The 11444-nt window shown below is 33.3% G+C and overlaps 1 protein-coding gene across 3 annotated transcripts; it reads left to right on the top strand.

The window, feature by feature from the left end:
- The first annotated feature begins 3283 nt into the window (after positions 1-3283).
- Positions 3284-10496, top strand: LOC148870781 (26S proteasome non-ATPase regulatory subunit 7 homolog A-like). 3 transcript variants are annotated; one of them, XM_088969293.1, is made up of 11 exons: positions 3284-3400; positions 3513-3722; positions 6794-6886; positions 6993-7074; positions 7638-7734; positions 7996-8071; positions 8277-8335; positions 8534-8656; positions 9717-9774; positions 9874-9959; positions 10083-10496. In XM_088969293.1, exons 2-11 carry the CDS (start codon positions 3536-3538, stop codon positions 10152-10154), a joined length of 933 nt encoding a protein of 310 aa, XP_088825419.1. In that variant the 5' UTR covers positions 3284-3400; positions 3513-3535; the 3' UTR covers positions 10155-10496. The 3 variants fall into 3 exon arrangements, with proteins under 3 accessions (XP_088825419.1, XP_088825420.1, XP_088825418.1); XM_088969294.1 differs by having other exon boundaries at positions 3319-3400; positions 3501-3722; XM_088969292.1 differs by lacking the exon at positions 3284-3400 and having other exon boundaries at positions 3407-3722.
- The last annotated feature ends 948 nt before the right edge of the window (positions 10497-11444 follow it).

Below are 11444 nucleotides of genomic sequence, written 5' to 3'. Positions count from 1 at the left end.
ACCCAAAAACCGGTGGCTAAAACGGTTTCGATTCTGGATCATTTTTTAAAACATTGATCTAAACAACAACGCTTGGGTTTGATTATAATTCAAAAAAATAGGAAGATGCGTGTAACATTTGACCAACAACCAAAGAGGAAGTGTGAAGTACTATTAAGTAACTTACGAGAATTTCAGTTACCAACTTACCATTCAATACATATTGGGGCAATTACAATCATTAATTTAAATCATTAAAAAGGTTTTATCTATAGAATACACGTCTTTGTCCATATTCGCACTTTCAAAATGTTTTAACATAATTTCTATCCAATTAATTCAATTGCCATTTAATACATGTTGAATAATTGCAATTATTTATTTCTAGTGTTTAAATAGGTTATAAAATACCTATTTTATCCTTATTTACACTTTAAAAAATGTCAAATAAAAGGGTAAGCTTTGTCCAACCAAAATTCTAAAAGCCAAGAGCCCCTATTGGCACTTTTATAAGTACTAGTAATTAAGCACATGTGTTGCACATGAAAAAATTTTCTTCATATTAATTACTTGAATTTTAGATATATCATAGTTAAGATAGAAATTGAAAATAAAAAAAAAAAGTAATAATATGATTAAAAATAAACTTAAATATTTATTATTCAATTATGGCATCATGCATTTTTTTGAAAAGTTGGATCATTGACCCACCATCTAGATTAGAAATAGCATTACTTTTGGATTAGTTTTAAATTAAGGGAAATTATAGTAGGAGCCGGCTGTACATTTAAAATTTGGTTACAAGTTGGTCCATAAACCAACAAAACTCTAACAAACGGCTCTACATTTCAAGTTATAAAAGCCCTCGCCATATCATCGAGGGTTATGTGGCTATTGCCAACATGGGACTCTTAATCAATTTTGGACATAATAAAAATCCCTTTAATATTGGGTGATTGGAAAATAAAAAAAAGGTTTATAGTTTCTCTCTCTCTCTCTCTCTTTCTCTCTCCCTCACACTCTTTCACTCATAATCATCTTTATCTACTCAACAACTATGTGATTTGAAAATAAATAAAAATGGTTTTTGGTTTCTGTATTTATGTTCTCTTTATCAATTTCTCTCATTCTCTCTCTCTCTCTCTCTCTCTCTCTCTCTCTCTCTCTCTCTCTACCTATCATTCTCCCTCAATCTCTCATTCTCTTTCTTGGTTGATCTCTCATTCTCCTTTAATTTCTATCGTTCTCCCTTAGATTCTCTCCCTCTCACTCTCTTGTTTTTTTTATTTTCTTATTTTCTTATTTTCTTACACACTCATATGGTATTAATTAGATCATATAAAAGAATATGAGACCAACTTGGTATGGTTCAAAAATTATTACACCAGTTTGTTAAAATTCACAAGAAACTCTTGGCTATGAAATTTACACCAATTGGAGAATGATAGAGATTGAGGGAGAAGGAGATTTTGACCGAGAGGGAGAGTGAGGGAGAAGAATGAGAAAATTGAGGGAGAACAATAGAGAGAGAGGTTTTGATTTGGATACAGACCAAAGCAGAGAGAGTGGGAGAGACAAAGGGAGCGAGAGATCGAGAGATGATTGTGAGAGTGAGAGAGAAGGGAGGGAGATTGAGAGATAGAGGAAGTGGAAGAGAAACTAAAAACCTATTTTCGATATGGGTTTTCTGCTGTGTCCAACATGGAATAAGAGTCCCATGTTGGTAACAGCCACATAAGCCTCTGATGACATGGCGGGGGTTTTTATAATTTAAAATGTAGAGCCTGTTTTCAGAGTTTGGTTGGTTTTGGGACCAACCTACAACCTAATTTTAAATGTACAACTGACTTTGACTATAATTTTCCCTTTAAATTATATATTTCATTTACATTATATAAAATAATTTTTTTACTTATCACACTTAAATTTTGTTTGTCTATAGTATCATTTTACTCAAACCACTAACCACCATCTAAAAATAAAAATTGTTTGATTTTTAGGTTGACATTAAATTTTGTATTACATTTCCATCATTGACAAAATTATTTCTTATGTATAAAAATTCTTTTTGTTCAATATAATGAATGTACAACATTAGAGATATACCCAATATTTTATTTTTTATAAATATATAACATTAGATATGTACCCAAAATTTTCTCTTATCTTTTTTTTTTTTTAATTTTTGCGATTCTTTGTATTTTCTATTATTAAAAATTTTATTATTTGACTATGACATCATTTAATTTCTAGGTAGATTTTGAAATTTGCTTTCCATTTTCATCATTAATAAAAATACTTGTTACATTTCATAGTTATTTATTTTAATTTTTTATTATTTAATTATGGTATTATTTATTAACCATTTGACCCTAAATGGTCAAATTGCTTGCGCCTACCACCAGGAGGGAAGAAAATGGTTTTGTTTTCAAATTACTTTTCAAAATATTTATTTTTATACTATTAAAATTAATATTGTAGATTTAATTACAAGAATTTAATGATGAGAAAAATATATTTTCATCACTAATAAAAATATTTCTTATTTAACATACTTATTATTATTATTTAATATGTATGTTAAAAATGTTCACAATTCTTTTATTTTTTTTATTTTATCTATTTTTTATTTTATTATTTAATCATGGCAGCATGGATTAACCCATTTGGACCAAAATGATTTAATTTCTTACCACCACTTAGATGAAAACACTATTTTTGCTAGGTAAATTTTAAAGGTATAAGCTTTTATGTTATTGAAATTATTAATTTATTAAGTATGGATTTGATTAATAGAACTTAATGATAAGAAAAAATAAAAATGACTTAAATATATGATTCAATGAACATGAGTGCAAGTTGATAACTTAAATGTTGGATTTAATGAGAGTGGATTGAATGCATTGAATATCTTTAAATTACCTCTTTTCAACTCATTTAATATCAAAAACCAATTATACTATTTGCTCTCATTTTTTTATTATTAAATTTAAATATAAAAGGGTAAATATTATCCTTAAAAAATTCTAGAAATATTCTTGGATAGATTATAGATATAGATGAAGTTCAGGGGTAATTTTCATAAGAGGCTATTTGTAATTTGAGACCGGTTTTGCTTCTCACAAATGGCGTCTTACGCTGACTTTTCATGCTCATCCCACTGTTACATTAGTAACATATTTCGTACTTATGTGTTATTATTTACATGAGATGTTTTCAATATTCGGTGGATGTGTATGTGAGGTCGTTGTGAGGCGCCAGAAGAGTAGATCCCACCTCTTGTAATTTACCCAACCCCCTTTGTCCTAACAATTTTATAACCAGTGGAAAAGGACAAATCGGAAAGGGTAGAGAGCAAGGCAACTTGGTAAGGTAGACAAAAGCGTGCGTGGTTACTGGTGGTTGTTCCTTGCTTGTACAGGTGTGTTTCTGACCTTCTTCCTTAATTTTAAACTCTTACAAGTCGAAGTTCAAAGCTTCCTGTATTAAAAATCCCAACTACGAATTCATTTTCTGTGGAGGGTTTTCTGAAGATCGACTCGAAGGTGAAGAAGTGATGGATGTTATCAAGACACAACAGATCTCGTCGAGGCCGATTGAGAAAGTTATAGTCCATCCTCTGGTTCTTCTTAGCATCGTCGACAATTACAACAGAGTCGCGAGGGATACCAGGAAACGTGTTATTGGAGTTCTACTTGGGAGTTCCTTCAAAGGCACTGTTGATGTCACCAATAGTTACGCAGGCACGATTTTCTAATCTCATCTTATGTCGCCAAAGCTCGGCTTCCTGTTGTCCCTTATTTATGTGTTTTTTCTTTCATTAGTGCTGTTCAGATCTGAACTCCTTCAATTCGTTTCTAGTTAGCTCCGATTTTTTATTTAGATTTTTTCTACTGCTTGCTTTGTTTTTTATTGCACACATTTTTAGCCTGAGTTTTATTATAGTCGAACAAATTTTAAGAGAAAAAAGGGGGAACAACAAAACTTTGAATTCATACGCTAAACGGTACCATCAACTATGTGGTAAAATTTGGATTCGGTGAAGGAAACTACGGTTTAGGGTATTGCCATTGTTGAACAGTAGTGCCTTTTAATATCATATGGAAAGCTTGAGCTTGGGTAGGCTATCTGACGAATGGAATTAGGGTTTTCTTGTTAATACATTGTTAATGCTAAGAGGAATGATGAGTTCGCATATGACTCCTTAGTCATTTGATTTAGACCTTAACCTTATATTTATACTAGTCTTGAAAGTCTATTTTAGGTCCTTGGGGCTTGTAGCGTAGAATTTTAGTCGTCCAAAATGTAGTTGCTTCTAACATTCAAAATGTTTACCTCTTTATGTAGCTGGAACTTCAATGAGATTTGATATTTAAATAGTCTTGTCATTCTTGTGTCAACATGGAATAAACTTGTCATTTACTCGGATCCTGTTGGAAATGGGGATTCAACATGGGCTGAAAAACCTGAAATGCTATTACAAGGTTTGAGGCTACTTCGAGTTCTTAGCTACCCTTCTCTGCAGTGGAAGGGGAGACTGAGGATCAGACTCTCAAGTAGTTATTAGTTGAACAAGGGAAAGGTGAAGGAGCTCCATGGATCACTAGAGGCCACATTAGGAGATGAGATTTTTGGCCTCAAGAGGGAACATCTTGTACAAATGGGTTCAGAGATCAGCTACCTCACTTGCAATTCTCTAACTAGAGAAGATGTAGACAATATTTTAAAAAGTTTGCCTGAGTTAGAAGCTCATTTAATGGGGTATACCTCATCTAAACCCAGGTATGCCTCACCTGGATTCTTGTTATCTTTTGATGAATTAATCTTGAATTTGATGTTTAAATAGGCACTTTCCTATATTGTAGGTTGTAGCTGTGGTTTTTAGTGTTTAAACAGTTTCACTTTTGTAGGGCTCAAACATACACGCCTACAACCATTATGTTAATAACATGGTGCTCTAATCAATCATCTAATGGTCCCTTTTTATTTATTTATTTTTTGGGATAGTTGATTTCTTTAAAAATTTAGTTTTGTGTATATGTTATGTTATTTTTAAGTGGCACCTATTTTATTAAGGAATGCACTTAGCTTTGTGCATCAAGCTTTAGGAAGCCCCTACACTTTATTGGGGGCCAGTAGTGGGATGGTAGTGCTTAGACACTTTTTGGGAGGTTGTCTTTTGTATTTGGTTACTTGTCTATTCCCTATGATGAACTGAGGATATTTTGTTTTTGTTTGATAATCTTCTTTGCTATTCTTTGTTATTATTAATAGAAACTACTAAATGATTTAAAATGTGTGCCTAGGTGCACAGGCAAGGCGCATTTTAAGCTATGTGTCCTAGCGTAGGCGTTCGCTTGCTTTGTTCACTGAAGCAAAGGCGGATTGTAAAATTAGGAATGAAAGATCTAACATCACATTAACTATTTGAAACAATGCAATTGAGAAAGAAATAAAGAAATTGTTCCAACTTTAATAAAGTAAGAAAAAGTGAAGAAAAGGATAGAAGAAAGAAAGAGAAGAAAATAGGAAGAGAAAGGGAAGGGAAAGAGAAGAAAGGGAGAAGAAAAGAGGGAAGACTAGAATGGAGAAATCTGTTCACCTCTCCTTACTTTCGACCGAGGCTGTATTAACATTCTACTAAGGCTGAAATGACTACAATACCCTTAGGAAAATTACAGCAGATATAAGAGAGAAAGAATAACATGAAAAAGACAATGCCGCCCCTGGTAACTACTTCTAACAATTCTGACAGAAATTAAAAGTTTGACATGCTTGAATATGTTTTGTATGCTATTTTTTTATTTTATTTTTGCATTTTTCACTTTCAATGTGCTTTATATGTTATGTTTATGTATTTAAATTTGAACTAATAGGCTTTTTTAAAGCATTTAGTTTAAAATTAAAGTTTGATTTTTAATTAATACTATTTTTAATATTTACTTAATTTATTTTTGAATTTTTGCATTTTTTTATTTTTTATTTTTTATTTTATTTTGCACCTTGCAAAAAGGCGTGCACCTCCCCTTGTGCCTTGGGCACAAAGTGGCCTTTGCATTTTTTTTTTTTTTTTTTGCCTTGTGCTTTTAAAACACTGAAACTACTTGATCTTGTTTTTGATAAAGATAATGCTCTCTTAAAGTCTTAATCTTGAAAGACCTTGAACATGGCATTAAGAGTACTTATATCTGATGTAGTTAAACACTGAATTCATCTGAGCATTATGCCATTAATCGCATTCATTGTTGACATATTTAATTTCTATTCTGTAATTCATTCTTATTCTTAAAATCATGAGGCATGCCTTGTTTGTCCAATCAAAGATTATATTATTTGTTTTATTTTTGCAAAGTGCACTTAGACTTCAATCCATGAGGTATGCCTATTGATCCTACATATCCCCTGGTCATAGAGCCATATCATTTCATCTCAAATTTTGATTAGTTTTGATACTAACTGGTTTCATCCTCAACTTTTTCTATGTTTTTTTATATGATTCTTTGTTTTGTATGCTTCTTCTACCATCTGAGTTTTACAACATTGTTTCCTGACATTAGCTGCAGGTTGTTTTGGGGTATGTAGCAATAACAATAAATGTAGTTAACATATTGTTATTCTCTAATGAGAATAATGTAAATGCCCAAAGTGGGAATATCACATTTCAGAATAGCTAGTTAATAATGGCTTAAACGCCATGTTGGAATTTATTACTCTAATAATCCTTTATATCATCAGCTTTTTTTCCTTAGTGTTGTTTTCACAAGTGATCTGGCAATTAATATGAATGCTGAGTATTTGGATCTCAAATTTGCAGTGCCTTTTGAGGAAGATGATAAGTATCCCAGCATCTGGTTTCTTGACCACAATTACCATGAATCAATGTTCTCCATGTTTAAGAGAATAAATGGTATTGTTTGTTACTTTCTTTTTGATGAAGTCTCTTCATTATACATCTTGTACAGGGCATCTTCAATCTGTCATTATTTGATCAAATTGACTGTGATGTGTTTCAGCCAAGGAGCATGTTGTAGGTTGGTACAGCACAGGTCCAAAACTGCGGGAAAATGACCTGGATATTCATGGATTGTTTCACGAGTAAGATCCAGTCTTTACATTAATAGAAGTGTGAGCTATTTTGCAAGTGCTAAGGAACTAACTTTATGCATTTTTAGTATTATCCTCTTTCTCTCGGGTACTTTTGGAATTCTGTTTTTTTTGTAAGCAATGGAATATAAATATTTTATTAAGCAAAAGGTAAAACTTCCGCAGAATAGTTTATTGGGATCCATAAAATTTTTATGGTTGATCACTTGAGCAACAGCTGAATTATAAGCAATGCATTTTCTATGCACAGACCTTTCAAGGAAACAATTTATCTTCCTTTTAAAGCGTGAAGTCTGTGCATTGTATTTGGCATTCCTTTTTTCAGACATTTTGACATTTGGTGGGGAGTTCCAAGAAACTTGGTTGAACTAATCAAAGAGTGCTCCAAATCTGGTCTTGGTCATCATAGATATTGTTTTTTAGTGTAGAGCTCATTGGTGTGCTTTTTGGTGTTTATTGTTTATCAGAAAATTTTCTGTTTATTCTATAAACATTTAGTTTAACCACTGGTTCTTCTTTTGCTTGTTTACTTTTTAATTGAATTGTGATTACAGCTATGTTCCAAACCCTGTGTTGGTCATTATAGATGTCCAACCAAAAGAACTTGGAATACCCACGAAAGCTTACTATGCTGTTGAAGAGGTTAAAGAGGTGAGTAAAACTAACTAGTCTTGCACAACACAATAATTATCTTGCATTGCTTTGATGCCTTATTGGTCATATTCTGTTTTAATCAAGGTTCAAAGTATCGATACACCTCTGTGTATTGACAGAGGTGTATCAGTACTAAAAACCATGTGCTTTTATATTTTTTTAGTTTTTTTTTTCAAAAATTGGTTTTAATGTTCAAAGTTTTCTTTCCATGCTGCTTATTCCTATGTATTAGCAAATGATGTTTGGATATGGTCACAGAATGCCACTCAAAAAAGCCAGAAGGTGTTCATGCATGTACCTTCAGAAATTGCTGCTCATGAAGTAGAGGAAATTGGTATACCCATAGATCTTTTTCCTTAGCTCTTTTTGGGGGATGTTGGAGAACAATTTTCCTCACTTTTAATCGGAATATCTGTTCAGTTATGTTTTCTTGTCACTGTTCATATGTTTCCTTTAGTGTGTGTTGGAGGGGGAGGGGGGATGCTGGGTTAATTGACATCTCCTATACTGAATATGTGATCTTTCTTCCTCTTCAACAGGTGTGGAGCATTTGCTCAGGGATGTTAAGGACACAACTATTAGCACCCTTGCAACTGAGGTAAACTCCCAACCCTGAAGAGAGACAAATGGGAAGAAGAAATCTTTAATGTGGACACTTTGTTATGTGAAGTTTATTATTAATCATTTTTATTTAATTTTGGGAAGAACTGATATGAGGTGGGTGGAAACTTAAATTTCTAGTTCTGATGTTTTCCCTACAAATGAAGCATTAGGCCTACTTTTGTTCTGTGTATAGGTTACCGGGAAACTTGCAGCATTGAAAGGATTAGATGCACGATTACGAGAAATACGTGGTTATCTTGATCTTGTTGTTGATGAAAAGCTCCCTCTAAATCACGAGATTCTGTACCATTTACAGGTACATTGTTCTGTCTCCTTATGCCACTTTGCATCTTGGCATTTTGCAAACACTTTCCAGCAGTGTCCTTAAAAGTATTACTTTTGTGTATGTGTGTGTGTGTGTGTGTGTGTGTGTGTGTGGTAATATGCATACGAATTACACAACTGAATCTAGGACAATTTCACTATATTTATTTCTTGAATGTTATCCCTCCCCCCTTCCTCTCCTTTCTAGAGTGCTTCTATCGTAGGTGCTTATCATGCACCAAATTCCCTCATAAATAAGCTCAAGCTAGGAAAGCAAAGACTTATGGTTGACTGAGGTTCCAATAGCAGCCATTTGAACACATTGCCATTTTCATATCCGAGCTCGTTCTAGTCCATCCATATGCTACGATAAACTTTATGTGCATTTTTTCGGAATTTTGAAATTGAGGTTACTTTATTGAAACATCACATCTTTTCTGTCCAAATTGATAAAGTTGCTTTATGTTGATTAAACAATCAGGTCCAACGCCCATCCTCCCCATTTCTTATTGATCAGCTCTTAGTATTTTGTTACTGCCTGGTGAGAAAGCAAAGTTGGGAGAAATAGGTTTTTCTTTGGAAAGGAGGGGGGGGGGGACTTTCTGTTGTTGTTGCCTTGACTATGGAATAGTCTTAGTCTCATGGATCCTATATATTATTGCATTAAGTGCCTTTTTACAAAATTTTATTGAAGACATTGTATTTTTACCCAAAGTAAAGAAGCATCTGCTTTCCCTCTTTCAAATGTATAGATAATATTATGCTCTCAGTCCTGATTCCTTGAGCTGCAAATTTATCTCAGGTTCAGATTATTAATGGCCCTTGGTAGGGGTACATTAAGAGTGATGGGCCTCATGTCCATCATGGTTCTGTGAGTTCACTTACATGCATCGAGGGTGATGAACTCTGGGTTGACCACGGATCTATGAAGAAATTTTGTTGTGTTTTCTGTGTTTGTTTTAAAAAAAGCCAAGTGCTCATTTTGTTTGGATATCTTCAATCTACTTCCGTGGAATAATTTTGGATTCTTACTACAGCATTCCCATCTGCAGGATGTGTTCAACCTACTTCCGAATCTGAATGTAGCTGAGTTAATCAAGGCTTTTGCTGGTATGCAGTGATCTTACAATCCGCACTTCTATTTTTTATAATTTTTCCCATGAAGTGATCTTTTTGGAACTTTATTTAACCTTTGTCTCTGTTATTCAGTGAAAACAAATGATATGATGTTGGTTATTTATCTTTCCTCTCTCATTCGAAGTGTAATTGCTCTTCATAATCTGATCAACAACAAGGTAATAAGCTTTCTCCTGTGGTAATAGTTTTTGTTTAGTCTTTATCTGATGTAGAATTTAATGTTGACATGATGACCTTGTGACTCGAATCTGATGACATCAAATTCTGGGATTTGATTTCAGATGCTCAACAAAGAACATGAGAAAGCTGAAGATGCAAAACCAGCAGCCATACCAGCTGCTGCTGGAAGCTGAAAATGGGGATTATCACCAGGCATGGATATTCTATTGTCAAGAGAGCTCGAGTTTTGGGGAGCACATTGCCAGTCGTACCTTTATGGGGGCTCGAATTCCTGGGAGCTATGTTTTCTCTGAGGATAAGAGGAGAGGGTGTGGATCCTAACCTTGGAGATCCATTACCCCCATTCATTTGTTTGGATAATTAAGAGCTTTATTTTACTAACGTCACAATTTCTGAAAGAGCATTTCATGAGACGGAATGAATGACTGAAAGGCATCTTGTTTCTGCATTTCATACTTTGATGTTTCAGTGCAATTATACAGTGGGGGATTTGTTTTCGCCTTGAAAGTCTAAAACATTTTGTTGTGCCTTTTCCAATCCAAGCAACAACAAATTGGGAGGGGGGGAAGAGTAGGGGAAAATGATTAATCCATTGATTGCAACTGAAACATAATTTAAACGGCAAACGCGATCGAACATCCTTAACTGCAATTACAGAATGACATTTCTAAATCTCAAAATTCACCATTTTAGCGTAAAACAGTGACACATCAGTGTCGTGTTAGAAAAAATGGTGCTTTCAGGAAATGTCTGTTTGTTTGGAATAGTTTTTCTCTCTAAACCACGCTTTAAAAATTGAGGTGTGGTTTGGAGCAATACCGAATTTGATGTTTTCTGGAGTTGCAACTTGTTGCTGTTAACAGAGACATGACGTGGCACTGGATAATAGATACTAGTGCTGAAAAAAGTTTCTTAAGCAACATTTCCAAACAAAAAATCGTTCTCAGAAAATGGTGCTTCCAGCCCACATATCTAGGGGTGCTGACGGTTTGGGTAACCGAACCGTGGACCTTTTTTTTTTTTAACTGAATCGGCAGTACTGGTTTTTGGAAAACCGGTAACCGGAACCGAATGTAAACCAGTTGGTTAACCGATTGATTGGTTCGGTTTGCTAGTTTTTCGGTTTTTTAGTTTTTATAACATATATTATAAAAATATATAAATATATAATAAAAAGTTATAAATATATATAAAATATTATATTTTAAATAATAAATAATATATTATAAATATATATTTATATATAATGCACATTTATTAATTTATAATATATGAAAAATATATATAATATATACAATACATATATATGTATAAAATATATAGAAAAACATGTATATCGGTCGGTTTGGTTAACCGTTGATTGTTTATATTGATTAACCGGAACTGAACCAGTACCTTTGGTTTTTTTAAACCACTAAACCAAAACTGAACCGATTGATTCAATTTACCGTTTTTCGGTTCAG

Source organism: Nelumbo lutea, chromosome 2, assembly GCF_056320005.1.
Source record: "Nelumbo lutea isolate HS-2025 chromosome 2, American lotus-T2T, whole genome shotgun sequence".
Classification (NCBI taxonomy): domain Eukaryota; kingdom Viridiplantae; phylum Streptophyta; class Magnoliopsida; order Proteales; family Nelumbonaceae; genus Nelumbo; species Nelumbo lutea.
The sequence above is the reverse complement of the archived record's forward strand: the minus strand, read 5'-3'. Positions and strand labels throughout refer to the sequence as shown.